The sequence below is a fragment of the Sander lucioperca genome, chromosome 22 (genome assembly GCF_008315115.2).
Source record: "Sander lucioperca isolate FBNREF2018 chromosome 22, SLUC_FBN_1.2, whole genome shotgun sequence".
Taxonomy (NCBI): domain Eukaryota; kingdom Metazoa; phylum Chordata; class Actinopteri; order Perciformes; family Percidae; genus Sander; species Sander lucioperca.
This window is the reverse complement of record NC_050194.1, coordinates 27,148,863-27,168,293: the sequence shown is the minus strand read 5'-3', so window position 1 is coordinate 27,168,293 and position 19,431 is coordinate 27,148,863. Positions and strand designations below refer to the sequence as shown.

Genomic DNA, 19,431 nt, shown 5'->3' with positions numbered 1-19,431 from the left:
CATTCTTGTCTACAGTTTGTTTCTGCTCATTGCCTACGTTGTAACAATGCAACATTTACCCATGGTGGTATTTTAACCATGTAAATGAGAGGTTTGGATGTAATTGTCTTTTCGTAACCTTGCTTCTTTGTGTGAATATAAATGTAGTGAATGTCTGCAACTGTTTTCTATTATGGTTGCTACTGCCAGGATGCTGCTTTTAAAATGCTGTCCAAAACAGAGATGGTTAGACAAGTTTAAAGATCTTACGAGATACTCAAACAGGTTCTGCTTAATTTTGCTAAAAATGTGGACAGTAAGTATATTTTCAGAAAGAATGATGGTGAAAAGCTACACTGATTTATGGAAGATTTTGGAATAGAAGCTAAAGTGGGGCGGGACTTGATCTGTCGGTAGGATTTTAATGAAGTGCACTTGAATGCATCACAAGGGAGGAGTTAGCAAACAGTGAAGTTTAGCCTAGCAGGAAGCACCGAGGCTACCACTACAGCGGTGGAAAAAGAAACACCAGTCAGTCCCAGTTTTAGTTTTTTTATCGGGGCTCATTCGTGTTATTTCCTCGGCAAATACGCTGCCGCTTGGGTCCTGGGACTACTCGCTTACGTTTTCTCCGACTTTATATGAGGAGAGAGCTCTTAGCCAACTAAATCCCCCGACACTGGCCGGGGGTGGACTCTTATCCAGCGGCTGTAAACGGTGGACGTCGGCTGAGCAACGGCTGTTTTGAATCAGGTGGGTTTGGGAGCTGGTGCCCACAGGTGTTTGCTTGCGAGCCAGTTGGCTAACAATTAAACTAACGTCACCGTGTTCATCACAGCCACCAATTGTTCCACACATGAACGGCTCCAACTCAAGCTAACTAAAGTTGCTAGTTTAGCCAGACATCATTCTTCCAATTGCTCACTGGCTAATCTATCTCATACACATATTCCACCGGAAAAACACATGCGTGGGTGGTCACTAACACTAAAACGTTATGTTTTACAGCTTGTATTGTGCTTTAATAGTTTGCTTGGTGAATTTCTGTCATGCCGACTGTACGTTAACGTTACCATATTGCCTGAATGACTTGAAACAACTCGTCATTCATGTTCTGAAAAAAAGAGGCTGTCTATAACGACACCAACATTAAATTGACGTTTTTCTGTACGAAGGTTGGTAAGGATACGTTTTTAGATAACCGTGTTCTGGTTTGCTAACCGCTGGCGACTGTAAATTAACAGTTAATGCGCCCAGGCAAAACTAACGTCAACGTTAAGCGTTAGCACACACCTGGGCATGATAACGGCAACTTGAAGCCGTTCATTTAGCAAGACATCAGACAGAGTCCAGTACAGAATAGTATCGATAACTTCATCAGTGGTATAACCTATTCTGTCAGTCGTACCGAAGAAACCGTGGCGTGTCTCGCTTGCTAACCTCGGTGTGTGCAGCCAAGGTGAGTAGTAGTTGCAGACAGTGTTGCATAATTACGGAAACGTATAACTTGAGCAAGGTGTGTCTCCCCAGCAGGTACATTAGTAAGCCCTTTGAGTCAACGGTCTGGTTTCAAGCGTGAGTAATGTGTGTGTTTGGGGAGGGGGTGTGTGTATGAGCAAGAAGCGTTTTGACCGGTTTGGCTAGTTTTAAAGTAAATTCCCAACAAATTGACAACCTGTAGAATAAAAATATGCCATTTACATTATAAAGCCCTACTCACATTGTACCCAATTCAACTAAAGCTAACTCTTAATTAGCTTAGTTGTACTATTTAACTGTGTGATACATGTGAATCATCGTGTCAACCCAATAAACTGTTAATATAGCTTAGTCGTCCACCTCTTTAAATCATAGTATGATTAACTTTGACAGGCAAAAGTTGTATAAGTTGAACACAAGCAGAAAAAAAGTCCCATAGGACTGGACAGGATACTGCTGAAGGACACAGGCCGTGTCCTTCCAACTCCACCTGCATCAGCTCAAGACTAGCCAAACAAAAAGCCTTTGTTCTCAGTAGATTTAGTGCTACTACATCTGCATGGTAAAGTCCACCTGTGACTGTTATGGAGGCAAAATAAATGCCACTCCCAAATGTAGCGCAAGCAGTTTTATTTTAGAGGAGTAGCAGTGTTTCCTCTATGTTGATTTTGTAGTGGCAGCCCACCATGGCAAAATTTCTGCCACCATGGTATCAGAAATAGGGCTGTACAAAAAATGTAGTCGCGGTTGCCTTTAAATGATCCTGCCGACATAATGCACCTCCTGTTGGCTGCCGCTCACATTGCAATTTAACAACAAGCAGAACTGGGCCCGTCCAGTTTAACTCCACATACTGTTGTGTTGATGGAGTTTATTGTCAAAACGTTCGCTTTCTTCCGAGTCGACTATTAAACCAACAGCTCCACCAAAAACGTCACCACTGTTGCAGATGTTAAGTGCCCTATAGTTCCTCAAAACATACAGTTCAATCACAACTGAAAATATGCCTCAGTGTGTGTGTGTGTGAATAGAGGTGAATAAATATATTTGTTTGTGTTGCAGCAAAGTGTCAGTTCTGTTTCATACATGAAACATTTGGCGGCGGGGCGGGTTGTTGTTCGGACAGACCTGCCCCCACTGCTAAAAAGAATCTGAGTAGGCTTGAGGAGCAGGATTTTGTCTTGGTTGTACAGAAAATGTGATCACCCAGGCAAGCAACAGTGTTGTCTTCAAAGATTCCCGTTAACATTTTTCAGCAGGAAAGTTAATTCATATAATAACCTCACACCGGTCAGATGTCCCGAGAGGCGTACCTTGCTTGTAAACTTCAAACTGGAGCACTTGGTTCAGACTGTCACGCTGTGTTTAGCGCTGTTAACTGTTAACTTGATTCCTGTTTTACCTCTCCCAATGTGCAGCACATTAGCTGGCAGGAAAATAAGCCATTTCTGTGGTTTGCTAATGGGATGGCATAGGAAGTAGAAATGATTTAGGATGTCCTGTTGCTCATCAGGCTTGACAGCATAAACCTCATGAGAATGTATGTATGTTATGTATAAAATGTCTTGGATGAATTATCAAATGTCCCAAAAAATGAGGATAAATCAGTACAGAAAGCAACTCTTAATGGAGCGTGATCATGGTCAACATAAAAACCCGCAGAGAGCCTAATGTGTATGTGCATATCCTTTTGCCAATTTCTTTTCTTCTATGCTTCAATTTTTTCCCCCCCATGCATTTTGGCAATTTGTCATGTAAATACCCAGAGGTAGGGCTGAGTAATTTGAGGAAAACATCTAATTGTGATTTCAATAAGAAATATCTTCTATGTATTAAACTTGAGCTGCAACAACCACCTAGTGGATTGTGTCAAACATTTGATGGTTCCAGCTTCTGATACAGTATGTGAGGATTGGATGATTTCCTTTAAAGTAAAATGACAGGGGTTTGGCCCTGGCAATTAAGGAAATAATTTTTAAAGTAGCCAATGAAAACTATAGAAAGACGGAAAGATTGGAAATTGTGATGATGGTTTAAAGTAATATGGCTGTATTATTTATACAAGACATGTGACTGTTGGTTTTGGATATGTAGAGCCTAAAGACTGGAGTGGTTTGGTAGCAACATGTCTCACATTGATTTTTCCACATTCAAAATGCGATGGAATCTCTTTCTGGTGACACGCTCAAAGTAAGTGTATATTTTGAAATTTTAATGAAAAAAAGACAATATTCACAAGAGCCTTATGTTTTTATCACTCCAAGCAAACGCTGACCCGTTCAGTCCCCAGTGAATCGGGACACTACCTGGTCCGGAACATCTGGGCTCTGACTCTCCCCTCACCATCAGTGCTATCCTGTAGAAGCCCAGACTGATCTCATGAAGTGGCGTATGTATGACACGCCAATTCGTATTCCATTATTGGCGTGTTATCAAGATGCATACTCACTTTTTAGCGTGTTTATCAACGCCGCCTGGCCTCCGTTGACTTACATTACCTTGTGATTACGTGTGAATTTACACCGTAGCGAGTAGTATGAAAGGGCAAAAATCCACCTAGGGAGGTTGGTCGGGGGGGAGGATGGGTCAAACACAGGACTTTCACCCAGGAGACCAGGGATCGGGTCCCGCGTGTCACGTTTCCTAAACCCAACAGTCGCTTTCTTCTTTTACTAAACCCAACCCCGTTATTGTTTTCCTAAACCCAACCGTCCGAAAAGTGATTATGTCTGCGTCTTGATAACACGCCAAAATGGCATACGAATTGGCGTGTCATACATACGCCACTTATTGAGATCAGTCTGCAACCCGTCCGCTACATACGGTGTAGACAATAGACATACATGCGGATAGCTCAAAATGCGTGCAGATAATACGCCACTTGGCTTTAGAAAGTGGCGTGTATGTTTACGCAAAGTCATGATGTCACGTTGGCCAGTGTTTTCCCTGGGTTCATCGAAGACTTAGGTGCGCATATTTGGCGGAGAGGTTTAGGGGTCTTTCCTCAAGAACATGTGATGTTTTTCAATAAAGAAAATATGCAATTCAACATAATTTTGGACCATTATTATTGCCATATCTGTGTCTAAAAATCAGCTAGTGCAGATAATGAATAAATAACACTCAAAAAGCTTAAAGACCAAACTTGTTAAAGAAGTCCAGCTGCCATCATAAGATCTGAGAGAAGTCTTTTAGTAGTTGGATGTTTTTTTTCAACATTTTTGGCGCTTTTTTTCTCCGCTGTTTTTGCCCCATTTCACGTTCATTTATCTTAGGAGCGGACAAAAAAAGGGCTCAGGTGCTGCACCTACTTGGGAAAACCCTGGAAGCTGTCCTGTGTTCTGTTGGTCAGACATGACACGTGTGCCACATCTGGTTGACCATGTGAATTGCGCTTTTTCTGCTGTTCCAAGTACAGTTCACTGTGATGCATTAGAATCAGGCCCGGGGTGGGTAATCGGGAGAATTCCCAGTGGGCCGCTTCACTTTTGAACCGGTCGAGGATTTTTTATTTATTTTTTTGACATTTGTCACGTTAGTTACAGTTAGTTAAGTAGGCTACACACGTTCCGCTTTCTGACACCGCAGCCTCTTCATGGGTTGTACCATGTGAGGGAGTTCTGCCCTCCCCTCCCAAATAGAGTTGGTTGGGTCCATAGCCCGTCTTTTCCAAAACGTTTTCTCAGGTAGGCGGCTACCGATAGCTGGGCTGGACCAAGGTACTTATCCCCGCCAGGATTTGTATCCCCTGGCTGCGGGAGCGCACGTGCACTCAGAGTGGAGTTTGCACTTCGAATTCACCTCTTAAATGGAACAAATAGCGACGTGGGAGACTCGACAGGGTTTTCCCTAGTAACAAGGGTCTCATTTATCTACATAAATACGTTTTATTTATCTGTTACATTAAGGCGAGGTGTGAATTGTTTAATGCGTCGTTTAGTATTTTGGATTAATCAACAGTGTTTTCCAAAGTTCCATACTGCCATGCACCTGAGCTACATAGGCCGACTGATAGGCCTAGCTATGTGAGTCATGCAGGTTTATGAACAATATTTTTTCCTTTTTAATCTAAGCTACCTCCATCTGTCCATTCTTTGCGGGTGTGGTCTGGCAAAGATGCCTCGTCTTTACTAACCCATCCCTCCCTGCCCTCTAACGTGATTTCTGTTTTAATTTAATTTAGTTATATATGGCTTTTCAGTTAACCACTTTGTTCACCTGTCTACCATATCAGTTACAGAGGGGATACCCAAAATATCAGGCTGACTTTCACCTGATATAATGTGTATCCCCTCCCCTAACATGCAAAGGGTCTGTCCTGTCATCATGTGTGTTATTTTCAGTGTTGACCAGGTCACAATAAACAACGTGAGATAATATGGAGATGTCTGCTTTTTTCTAGCAAAAGTTACAGAGGGGATACACATTATATCAGGTGAAAAACAGCCTGATATGTGTATCCCCTCTGTAACAGACATCTCCATATTATCTCATGTTGTTTAATTAGTTAAGTTAATTAATCGACCTATCCTTGTGGAATATTTTTTGTGAACTTCTCATCTTAAGTGAATTATTATTTAACCTTTACATTATTTGTTGAACCATGGTATTAATAAAAATTACAGAATAGTAAGAGCTGAACTGTTGCTTCATTTATCCAGTTTCCACCACCATGGAAACAGTGGGCCGGTCTTGGGCCTGAAACTCCCGGGCTGAGAAGTGGCCCCACTCCGGCCCTGATTAAAACACAACATTCTTGAAATAGATAATGTTTTTGCCTACATGGACATGTTTTGGTAAAGGCAGCACAGAAACTGAGCAAGGGGGCTGCTTTAAAGGAGCGCTATGCAGTTTGGGCAATTTCTTCGCTGTTTTCTCGCTTTTTGCTGGCAGGTTTCTCTATAGAGCCCCCCCCTACAGCTTCAGAATAGATGTTTGGCAACATTGTTGTAAAAACTGCCAGTCAGTCTGCCGTTTCCTCTTTCTCTGTTCCTCCGACAATGCTTTCCTAGCTTTCTGCTTCTTTTTTGCCGGCTCAGCCATGACGATAGTGTGAATAACTCCATCGCTACCTTGTTCTTATAGCTAGCCGGTTCCTGAATGGGCGTATGTGTGCAGTGCCTAAAGCAATTCGTTACATGGCGAGACCTGATATCACGCCATACTTCCTGACGTTGAGGCCGGTGGCTCGCCAGCCAAAAGTTGCAAGGGTGTTTTTTCCGCTCACAGGCGCTAGTGGGAAGCGAGACGACCACCATTCAACCCAAAAAAAGTCATATAACCATTCCAGTGACTCCGAAGCTGTTCAGTTAAGGTAAATTAAGCTTAAAAAAACTGCATAGTTCCCCTTTAAAGTCCTCTTAGTGAATTGCAGTTTAATTTTTTCCACTGTCAGTGATAATCTGAGCTTGACTAGTGTGAAATGTCCTGATCACCCCTTCTCCTGTCTCCCTGGTTCTGATTACAGGAAAGAGGGAGTGAGTTGGTGGGAGATGCGATATCCTGCCAGCCACACCCAAAACTGACAAGATCTGCTGTCTGTTTTTGTTAGGGACAGTGGAAGGAAGCGTTTGTGTTTGCTGACAGACTCCTCCTACTGCTCTGTCTTGTTAGCTGCATTCTTCTGTCCAGATACGCAGGAAATCACATTCTGTTTCACATGTATTCTCCGGTGCCTTGGTCTTCTTAGCCAGGTGTCGGTATACAACACACCTGACGCTTTCTGCTTCGTGCTGCTCACATGCCCCCCCCCCCCCGTTCCCCATTCCCCGTGCACGGACCTGACACATATCACACCCTAACCCACACACCATCCAATGCTGAGTTGAGAGGACTCGTTTCCGCCACCACAACCAAGAATAGCTCAGTGATGTCCAGCTCAAGATCACACAGAGGTGTCAGCCCGTACACTTTCAGTTTTATTTGGCACCTTATCAACTGTGGGGGTGTGTGTGTGTGTGAGAGAGTTTTTTGTCAGACCATGTTTGCATGCCAGTTCTATTAGTTACCAGCTGCCGTAAAACAGGTTCTGCTCTACCTGTGTGAAGTTTTTATTAATTGCATTTATTGACACCATGAATATGAATGTAAGTGTCTATTCTTTGACTATGATTAGACGTCACTCAGTGAGGGGGCTTATTATTATTATTATTATTATTATTATTATTATTATTATTATGCCTTTTTATTTCCTGTCTTGCAGCGAGTGCCAGCATAGCTGCTGATTGCACTTCATCAGAAGAATGTTTTGGATGCCAGGCATTTCCTGGCCATTCATTCTCCCTCTGAAGCACTATGCTAGCTATGTCGTTGACAGACGCCGTCCATGTAGCAGCTCTGCTGGTCGAGCTGCCTTCTCTTGAGGTTGTTATTGTCTTGTCCTGGCATGTTTATGCACATTTCTTCCTCCATTGACTCCCTTCTCAACTGAGATGGCTTTGTTGATATGCTGGGAATTTGATGACATCACTGAACTGTGGGATGAAACTGAGAGTGAACACCTTTCTTTTTTTTTTAAGTGAAGGGCATTTGGGATGGCATATTGAACAGCAGAGAGAGAACCCATTTAGGCAGACTGAGCTGCTGAATGGGCCTGTGTGAGAAGAGTCTACAGGCCAGTGTAATATGCTATCAAAGGTAAATACTGTGCTACCTTATCCTGCCCAGAGATGAGCTCACTGTAGATCAAACAGTGTGACGAAAGGCGATCAGCGTTCACTGTCCTTTTACTGCGAACTCACAAGTTCATTGCTTGCCCACTGCCAAGTGGAATTCCTGGGAAAATCCATATGTGGCAGTAGAACTAGGGCATGTCACTGTGCAGTGCTCTGCTGAAACCGGCCTGATCTGCTTCTGTTTCTGTCTCTCACTGCTGACCTGCCATTGTTCTTCTGATTAACCTGAAACTAACAGGTACTTCCCTGTCACAATAACAACCTTGTCCACACACACACACACACACACACACACACACACACACACACACACACACACACACACACACACACACACAGATTCACATTGTTTCCTGCCAAACAAGTCTACCTGTGAAGATAAGATGTTGAAGAATATAATTGTCAAATCTACAATATGGCAAACTTGAAAAACTCCATACAGTATTCATAGCAGAGTAATAATACCCATGAATGACTCTACCATCATATGGGAATGTTATTTGTAATCCAAGATAAGCTTAGCTGGAGCCTTTTAAAAACACTGAGCACCAGCTACAGAGCGACTTTGTATGAGAACAAACAGTGCAGGGTTGTATTTATCTTAAAAGTATAATGTCCTGCAAAAGGCTATGTTTATGGGACAGTGTCATCTTGGTTTTTGATATAGTTATCAGCCAGATAACATTTTCGAATATGGATATGTGAAGCATTTTGGAACTCAAATCAGTTGAACTTTTACTATACTAACTGTTTTTTCATTTAACAAAAGAAGCCAAACCTGTCATGTTAAGTCTGGCATTATGCTACATTCTTCTTCTTGTCAACAAATTCTATACACAACCAACAATGTGTTGGTCTGTCTCTCAATACTTTTCTACTTCCCTACCCTGTCTGGGGCTCACAGCCTCAAGCCCACTGGTTCCTACTAAAGATGGGGATCTCTTAAAACACCACTTTGACATGTTTGGGAAATAACCATTTTTGCATACCACTCATATCTGTCCGGTACAGCCAGCAGCTGCTTAGCTTAGCTCATTACACAGTCTTGTTGATTACTTGATTCTGATTTGGTCAATCATGACCTTCTATGGTCTGTTTCTGTATAACAGACCGTTGCTAAGTATAGCAGGCCGTTGTCATGGAAAGTGTTCTGATCATAGACTCTGGCAGACCATTTTTAAATTACTAGAATTTTTATGTATTTTTTTTAATCAAAATTTGTGCTCCTACTGCTGATCAGTGGGTCACAAAGGGAGAGAGAGAGAGAGAGAGAGAGAGAGTGAGGAAACGGGGATTGTTAACAGCACTAATGGCAACAGTGGAAACGGCATGAGTTAGCTCCATGTTTAGCTCACTCACCGGGGCGACCTTAGTCTATATCTTAGTGCCGCCGGAAATTCCGCCCGACATTCCTTTCTTTTCGGCCAGATGTCTGTCACCTTCCTCCTGTCTTTGTGTTGGCGTTCTAACCTCTGGTGGATTTGTGAGGACTATGGTTAACTGCTCCTCAGATCTCTGCAGGGTAAATCCAGACAGCTAGCTAGACTATCTGTCCAATCAAGAGTTTTCTGTTGCACGACTACAACAACTTTTGAACGTACACGTTTCACCAAAACGAGTTATTTCCCGAGGCTATTTAGCAGAGGCACCGTGGCTCCGTCCAGCGCTTAGCACCGCCCAAGACGATTGTGATTGGTTTAAAGAAATGCCAATAAAGCAGAGCACATTTTTCTCCCATCCCGGAATGCTGTGTGGAATAGCCAGACCCTCCTCCGCGGTGCTGTGGAGGAAGGTTGGGCAATGTGAGGCTAGGGCGACCAGGATTCAGCCAGAGAGCCGTGCTCATCAGCGGTAAGGTTAACCATGCATTAGCTGTGTAATATGCGGCAAAATGTATAGTGAGCTGGTCATTTTTGAGAATTATTGAGAATTGGAACAGCTATCCTGTCTGAGGGATACTCAATACCACATTATGTCTTGTTTAATTTGGACAAAAACAGACATGTAAAAACAAAGTTGTGGTTTTACAGGGCAACCAGCTGAGTTGTAACAGTGCTAAGGCTGGTAGACCTATTAATCAAGTGGTCCTAAAAACATAGATTCATGTATAATAACAATCCTTAAATTGCAGCCCTAAATCATTGTTGGTTTTTGTTTTTTTGTGGCATTTATTGACTGTAAAAAAATATGGCACATCACTAGCTTTATCTATTAAATGTTGCCTAAAAGCAGGCACACATGAACCTGGCCAAAAAAAAATATCTGAAAAAATTTGATAAACCCATACGATGAATCTAACAGGAGTTTGATGCCAGCTTTCAGCAACTGCCAGTTTGTCAGTACAACAAGTACGGAGGTTAGGATACCCAACCCTGGTCAGGTGAATAGTATAGCCACTTCCCTAAAGCAGGGGTCATCAACATTTTTTTAGGCCAAGGACCCCTTAACTGAGAGAGACTGAGCATGGACCCCTTACTACATATGTTGTATCAAATGTATTTATTGCATATTAAACTGGGCCTACAGTAACGTGGGTGTCCTAAAGCTTCTTTACATACCTTTTTAAGAGTATAGAATACTAAGCTATTAAAATACTAATTGTTGGCATGATTTTATTAATCATGTTTTAATGTTAAACATACATGTGACACAGGGAATCCTTAGGATTAACTGTATCTGTGGGTAGCTACCTTAGTGATTACCTTACCTATAGGCCAGTAAGCCTGTCATTATTAGTGTTTGGGTTTTTTTGTTCACAAAAAGGCTGATTTATATTTGCTAAAATAAAAAACTTTCAAAAAATGAACAATAATTTGCAGTAAGAGTCCCGGAACCCCTGTTGAAGATCTCTGCCCTAAGGCCGGTTACACACTGCCTGCGTGGCGTGAGCGTGGCGTTTCTGTTGCGTGGCGGCTGCGTGGATTTTTCTATGTCTTTACACACCAGAAACGTGTCTGTCGCAGCGCTGCTGCTGCTAGCCTTGTCTTGATGTTTACCGTTGATAAAATGAAATGTTAAACATAATAAATATAGACTGATTTGATTACAGCAAAGACAACGGCGGCAGTATTGACGGCAAAATAGGCTACACAGGTATTGACAGGTGCAATATTAGAATTTTTTTTTTTTTTAAGTTACCTTTATGTCTGCATTTATATCAAAACCTAGATACTTTCAAACAACATGTCATTTATTAATATGTATTAGTATTATGTATTATGTATCAAAATGACATATAAACATCTTTTCCTATTCTGTTTTGCCTGGAAACGCTTCCAACACGTGAAAAATAGGCGTTGGTCCTATTTCTAGCATGCACGCGTTTTCGGGAGACGTGCTTGTCACGCAGGCAGTGTGTAAGCTCTAACCTGTTAACATAGGAGCCGAGATATAAACGGACACGCCACGCAGCCGACACGCTCACGCGACGCATCCAGTGTGTATCTGGCCCAGAGCAAGCAAGGTCACACAGCAAGTCTGTCCATGTGCTCTTGAGCCAAACACAGGTCTACTTGTCGCTCCCGAAGCATCACTCCTGGCCGCTAACAGTATGTGAGCTGCCCTGCATGTGTCTCATAGAAGATAAAGACACCCATTCCATGCAAATTTGTTGTATGGTGATCAACGTTTAAAAGTGCCTTGCCTTGTTGGCTCTGCTCGTTGAACTTTCACTTGATTATTCTCTGCCGCAGCCAGACTGAACAAGAGTTTGAGAGAGAGCTGAGGAGGAGGTTAATCTGTTGGAACGGACGGCCCTAAACATCACTGCAGTTCACATAATTGTGATGTTCGTTCCCAGCCTTGGCCCTTGATAAGTAGCTGGTGTAGAAATAACACTTGAGTGTGTTTTTAATGAATGGGTAATTTGTGCTGTAATGTCTGTCAGGTTACTTGAAAGGCCACAATTAATCCGGTTGGAGAGAACCAACTGTGGGATTAGGATGTCTGAAGACGACAGAGAGAAACTCGTGTCCTGATGGCTGTGTTTTTTTTTAGTTTTTTTTTTTTACAGGATGAACCCAAGCTAGCTTTCCATACTGGTTGTTTGGCTTCGCTGTTTACATGTGTACATGTATACGTGAGTTGTCCTCCTGCTCTCGTTTTCCATCAGCAGATTCCTCACGTAGTCCTTAGATGCCGTAGTGTTTGGGAAGCAGACCTCCCACTCTGCAATTGTCAGCAGAGCTTATGGCTTTGAGCTCCCTCTTTCTGCTCTGCTGCTTCTCCTGGGATCGTCTCTCTCTTTCACACACACACACACACACACACACACACACACACACACACACACACACACAGTGTCTACAAGGAATACAAGCTTGTAACCTGCTGCAACAACAATCATGTTAGCTGTTGATCAACCTCCAGTTGTGTACTGTTAGCACATTTTAGGGCTGCACAATATATCTTTTTTTTCATCGTCATTGCAATATCAAGGGCCGTTATTATTACCATATCTGTGTCTAAAACGTTGGAAAAGCTAGATCAGATCATAAATAAATAACACTCAAAAGGCTTAAAGATTAAACTTGAAGCTAAAGAAGTCCAACCCCAATCATTAGATCTGAGAAAAGTCTTTTAGTTTCATTCATTGGGCTTAGGTGCTGCCCAAAACGGCTCGGGTGCTGCCCCTAAGCCAGGACAATGGCAGGGAAAACCCTGAAATTGAAATAGCTATCTTTTGGGTTCTGGACTGTTGGTCGATATAGCAGTAAGCTAGACAGTGTGCGGGAGTTTTTAAAAAAAAAACATTTTACTGTGAGAACAAGAATTAAGCATGTCATTTAAATCCAGGGGAAACATGCGTATTGACAAATCCAAAAGACAACCACACATGTACAAACACATGAATGCATTTTAAAACGTGAACATAAAACAGGTATGTTAAAATGCTCGGTACCATTGCCGTTTTGCCTGATATCCAACTCGTTCTCATTCCGAACTCGTACAATAAGGGTGTTTGGACAGTGGCTGTCAGCGTCTGATGTGACGAAAAAGGCGTCTTTCAGCGTGTTTGTGTAACGCACCGGGGAGAGCAGCAGTTAGATAGGATTTAGCGAGTAGTATGTAAGGAGGTTGGTTGGGGGGGTGGATGGGTCAAACACAGGACTTTCACCCAGGAGAGAGGGGTTCGCATCCCGCTTGTCACGCTTGCTGTAGTCGCTTTTTATTTTCCTCCCGCGTGTCACAGAACTGTACGCCCACCCACGACCTTTTCCTTAACATAACTGCGTCAAAAGGGACGGCAATAGTCCCGACCAAGCGAGTTTACTTAAAGCGCTAAAGGAGACTTTTAACGTCAATAAGAACGACAAAGGCACCTGACCAAGCATCCATATTTTACGAGATGGGTGTGAGAACGTGTTGTGTCAACTGGTTACACTCCGCTTCCATCTTCAGTCGTGACATTGCCTCCACTCTTCACAGATTTCTGCGGGAAAGGCGATTCGATTTTCCCTAACCAATCCCACTAGAGACCAAACTACAGTCAAGAGTGATAAAACGAATATTCACCAGGAGAGAAATGTGTCTAGTTGAGAAATTGAATCTGCCGTCATACAGTTACAGAGCAGTATCTGAGCCCAGTCAGCCTGCTGTACCAGAGTAGTGTTGGCTTTTTCTCTGAGGAAGCTGGAGTTGGAAATGTGTGACACAGCCCAGCAGTGAGTCAAGCAAGCACTGCTGATAGGAGGGTAATAACAGAACTATGTCTCGATTTGGGCCAAGGCAAATTAGCTGGTTTTAAACGGGGAACTGTGACTCACGGCGCAGGCCTTTTGTCACAGACTTGTGACACCGTGGATCATATGTCTGACTGCAGTTGTGAGTTTTCCCTTTCCCTCAGTCTGAAATATTCTGCCCTAAGCTGCTTTCTCCTACATAGTTGAGTGTCAGTGAGCGAAGGAGCCAGCGAGCCCAGGGCCTGTGAGCGCAGACACGGCACAGATGAGGAGGCTCAGAGGCCTTGACGCTGCTCTGTGGTTGAACCTTTCCTTCACGTGATGGAGTTTAGCCGGTCGCTCTCTCTGAACAATGTGCAGCCTTTAGCCACCAGTTTACCACTGATTCACAACGCTCAGTCTTGTCAGTGCTTTAGCTGACTTCTTACGTGTTACTTAAAGAAAGAATGCAAGGAGGTTTTTTCCTTTCTTTGTCTTCCTGCTTCCCCCTTTCCTTCTTTCTCTGAAGTGGCCTCTTGTGTGTGTGTGTGTGTGTGTGTGTGTGTGTGTGTGTGTGTGTGTGTGTGTGTGTGTGTGTTTTTTAAATGAGCTGGTTTGACCATGGAGAGATGTAAGAAATATGCACTAGTCCAGAACACAGGATCTTCTTCCTTGCTCCCGCCCCAGACACAGCCGATCCGACCAATAAGAGGAGTCAACATTCTTGCATGATTTGTAATGACACATTTTAGTACGCTTGGATTTTTCCAGGTGTGAGACCGAACCAAGGGGAAATCGCTCCAAGTTTACAAACTCATCAACTGATTCGGACCAAAGCAAACAAACTATAGCTGTGAAAACGCACTTAGAGAAGATGCTCCTCTGTTTGACCATTGTGTGTGTGTGTGTGGTGGGGGGAGGGGGGGTGTTGGTGGAGAGGCTGGTCGGTGTTATCCATGATGGAAAACAGTTTGTTTAGTGACCTCCTCTCCACCACAGCTTCAAATGTCTCCTGTTTGCAGCCACTAACGGAGCCAGCCTTCTGGATCAGTTTGTTCAGTCTGTTTGTGTCGCTGGCTCCAATAGTAGTCTGTTCTACATCTTCCCTCCTGAAACCAATACTCAATACATTGCTCTTCCCCTATCTAGGCTGTGGTCCCGCTTTCCACTGACTCTTGGTGTGAGTGTTGAGGTGGGCACATTTATAGATGCCACTGTCAGGGAAATCGGACCCAAAGGCAACACTCACAGCCTAAACTATGATGTAACATTGAAGTTGTTCATCTGTATTGCCTCTGCTGTCTCACTGAATGTCTGAGCAGAGAGTTGGTTATGGAACAAGAGTGTGCTCTCTCTCTCTCTCTCTCTCTCTCTCTCTCTCTCTCTCTCTCTCTCTCTCTCTCTCTCTCTCTCTCTCTCTCTCTCTCTCTCTCTCTCTCTCTCTCAGGATCAAAGTGATAAACTTTGATCTCAAGGACCTGATGAAATAAAGTTTCACTTTCCGTATCTCATGCTGTTTTAAATCCTTTCCCCAGATTTAACTGGCAAGAAAATGGGACAACACTAGATTAGGGCTGCACGGTATGAGGAAAATATGCGATAATGTTGTTGAATATAACGATATTACTAATAAATGAACATATCAAAATGTTCTCAGTTCTACATTTCTGCTGCTTTCAGTATTCTGCTAAAATACAACAAACTGCTTGTTCAGTTTAAAACAAATGAAAGGAAAGAAGAAGTTCACTGGGGACCAACTACAATCATTAGATCGGAGTATTTCTGAGTATCATTTAGTTACTTTTGATTTTACATTCATTCGGCTTAGGTGCTGCCAAAAACAGCTTGGGTGCTGCGCCTAAACCTTATAATGGCAGGGAGAACCATGTATTGTGCAGCTCTACACTAAAGCTGTGTGTCATGTATAGATAGGAATGAATAGATCACTTCTTAAACCTAGACACTTATGTAAACCCGCAATCAACCATCCTGTAAACATCTCTTTTGACTTTGGACAAGTGCAATGCAAAGAAACATGTCGAGTGTCTGCTGAGACCAAAATGAACTGCAGGATCCATAACTGACCGCTGTGTCCTTGTCTCCTCTTGTTTCCTCCCTGCAGCGTGCGTCAGTGGGCCTGCAGGCTCCACGCTGGTGCTGAGACAGGATGAAGAGGTTCAGGCGACACGGCCAGGAGTCCCAGAGAGATCGGCTCAAACAGGAACTCTTCCAGTTCAACAAGGCAAGTGAACCCTGACACACAGCCAGTGTGGAAGAAGTAATCACATCCTTTACTTCAGTAAAAGTACTAATTCCACACTGTGAAAAATACTCTGTTACAAGTAAAAGTCCTGCATTGAAAAAGTTACTTAATAAAAGTATGTAAGTATCATCAGGAAAAGTAGTTAAAGTAGTTAAAGTATTAAAAGTAAAAGTACTCGGTGCAGAAAAAAATCTTTCATTTTAGAAACTGGAAACGATCCAAACAGTTCTGTCAATCCACTTATTGTTAAATCGACTATTCGTTTCAGCTGTAGCAAACTGTCGGCCTGTATATTGTTGGGTAGTGTAATTTATAATGAAAACATTGTATTTTATAAACTAAACGTGTTTTGTGTGCAAAAATCTTAATGTGTAAAGTAACTAGTTACTAAAGCTGTCAGATTAATGTAGTGGAGTAAAAAGTACAACATTTATCTCTGAAATACTTAGAAATACTTACTGTACTTAGTTACATTCCACCACTGCACACAGCACACAGTTCAGGACACATCACAACAGCAGCAGGCTCTCCCTAAAAGTACCATTAAACTGAGGGATGTAACGATGCATCGTAAATCGGTTAAAAATCAATTTAAATGTGTAACAATTACAACCGGTTGAGATAAAAAAAATTAATTGCGATGCCATTTTTAAACCGCCTAGGGGTGACGCTAGTTAACATAACGTTAATGTTACAGCAGATTACGTTGGCTAGTAAGTTAGCTGACTGGGTAGAGCTGGGAGATATGGAAAAAATCTAATACCACGATATTTTTGACCAAATAACTCGTTATTGATATTGCGGCGATATTGTAGGGTTGACAATTGGTGCTTACAAAAAAATATTTACACAATGAGATTTTTGATAAATAATCATCATTAATGTGCAACTAAGTGGGTAAAGGCAAATAATAGAAAAGCTAGAACAGTCTGGTAAGTTCAAGAAATTACATCACTTTACTGTAATGCTGCCGTTAAAACCAGGGACACTAACACTTGTGTCATATCACGATATCCAAAATCTAACACGATATCTAGCCTCATATCACGATATCGATATATTGCCCAGCACCAGTTGAGTGTATCGTTACACCCCTAATTAAACTACAAAAGTGCTTCCTGATGTTAGCATACTTTTTCCTGAGCTGTTTGTGTTTGGTGTCTACACATCCATCCATCCATCTTCTTCCGCTTATCCGGTAACGGGTCGCGGGGGTAGCAGCTCCAGCAGGGGACCCCAAACTTCCCTTTCCCGAGCCACATTAACCAGCTCCAACTGGGGGATCCCGAGGCGTTCCCAGGCCAGGTTGGAGATATAATCCCTCCACCTAGTCCTGGGTCTTCCCCGAGGCCTCCTCCCAGCTGGACGTGCCTGGAACGCCTCCCTAGGGAGGCGCCCAGGGGGCATCCTTACCAGATGCCCGAACCACCTCAACTGGCTCCTTTCGACGCGAAGGAGCAGCGGCTCTACTCCGAGCTCCTCACGGATGACTGAGCTTCTCACCCTATCTCTAAGGGAGACGCCAGCCACCCTCCTGAGGAAACCCATTTCGGCCGCTTGTACCCTGGATCTCGTTCTTTCGGTCATGACCCAGCCTTCATGACCATAGGTGAGGGTAGGAACGAAAACTGACCAGTAGATTGAGAGCTTTGCCTTCTGGCTCAGCTCTCTTTTCGTCACAACGGTGCGATAAATGGAGTGTAATACCGCACCCGCTGCGCCGATTCTCCGACCAATCTCCCGCTCCATTGTCCCCTCACTCGCAAACAATACCCCAAGGTACTTGAACTCCTTCACTTGGGGTAAAGTCTCATTCCCTACCTGGAGAAGGCACTCCATCGGTTTCCTGCTGAGAACCATGGCCTCAGATTTAGAGGTGCTGATCCTCATCCCAGCCGCTTCACACTCGGCTGCGAACCGATCCAGTGAGTGCTGAAGGTCACAGGCCGATGATGCCATCAGGACCACATCATCCGCAAAAAGCAGCAATGAGATCCCCAGCTCACCAAACTGCAACCCCTCTCCACCCCGACTACGCCTCGATATCCTGTCCATAAATACTACAAACAGGATTGGTGATAAAGCGCATCCCTGGCGGAGGCCAACTCTCACCTGAAACGAGTCCGACTTACTGCCGAGAACCCGGACACAGCTCTCGCTTTGGTCGTACAGAGATTGGATGGCCCTGAGAAGGGACCCCCTCACCCCATACTCCCGCCGCACCTCCCACAGTATCTCCCGGGGGACCCGGTCATACGCCTTCTCCAGATCCACAAAGCACATGTAGACCGGTTGGGCATACTCCCAGGCTCCCTCCAGGATCCTTGCGAGAGTAAAGATCTGGTCCGTTGTTCCACGACCAGGACGGAATCCGCATTGTTCCTCTTCAACCTGAGGTTCGACTATCGACCGAACCCTCCTTTCCAGCACCTTGGAGTAGACTTTACCGGGGAGGCTGAGAAGTGTGATACCCCTGTAATTGGCACACACCCTCTGGTCCCCCTTTTTGAAAAGGGGAACCACCACCCCGGTCTGCCACTCCTTAGGCACTGTCCCCGACTTCCACGCAATGTTGAAGAGGCATGTCAACCAAGACAACCCCTCCACACCCAGAGCTTTAAGCATTTCTGGACGGATCTCATCAATCCCTGGGGCTTTGCCACTGTGGAGTTGTTTAACTACCTCAGCAACTTCCACCAGGGAAATTGACGACAATTCCCCATCATCCTTCAGCTCTGCCTCTACCATAGAGGGCATATTAGTCGGATTTAGGAGTTCCTCAAAGTGCTCCTTCCACCGCCCTATTACCACCTCAGTTGAGGTCAACAGCGTCCCATCCTTACTGTACACAGCTTGGATGGTTCCCCGCTTCCCCCTCCTGAGGTGGCGAACGATTTTCCAGAAGCACCTTGGTGCCGACCAAAAGTCCTTCTCCGAACTTCTCCCACACCCGCTGCTTTGCCTCTTTCACAGCAGAGGCTGCAGCCCTTCGGTACCTTGCAACTGCCTCCGGAGTCCTCTGGGATAACATATCCCGGAAAGACTCCTTCTTCAGTCGGACGGCTTCCCTGACCACCGGTGTCCACCCCGGTGTTCGTGGGTTACCGCCCCTTGAGGCACCTAAGACCCTAAGACCACAGCTCCCCGCCGCAGCTTCAGCAATGGAAACTTTGAACATTGTCTACTCGGGTTCAATGCCCCCAGCCTCCACAGGGATGCACGAAAAGCTACGCCGGAGGTGTGAGTTGAAAGTCTGTCGGACAGGGGCCTCCTCCAGACGTTCCCAATTTACCCGCACTACCCGTTTGGGCTTACCAGGTCTGTCCAGAGTCTTCCCACACCCTCTGACCCAACTCACCACCAGATGGTGATCAGT

At 44.1% G+C, this 19,431-nt stretch overlaps 1 protein-coding gene across 4 annotated transcripts in view; it reads left to right on the top strand.

Moving 5' to 3' along the window:
• Positions 1-440: 440 nt before the first annotated feature.
• llgl2 (LLGL scribble cell polarity complex component 2) overlaps positions 441-19,431 on the top strand; it is a 51,867-nt gene continuing 32,876 nt past the window's right edge. For 2 of the 4 annotated variants that reach the window (XM_035997346.1, XM_031323870.2), the window contains exons 1-2: positions 441-732; positions 15,915-16,034. In XM_035997346.1, the coding sequence (XP_035853239.1) occupies positions 15,960-16,034 (75 nt within the window). In that variant the 5' untranslated portion in view covers positions 441-732; positions 15,915-15,959. The remainder of the gene's footprint in view (positions 733-15,914; positions 16,035-19,431) is intronic. The other 2 variants (XM_031323869.2, XM_031323868.2) reach the window with 1 other exon arrangement.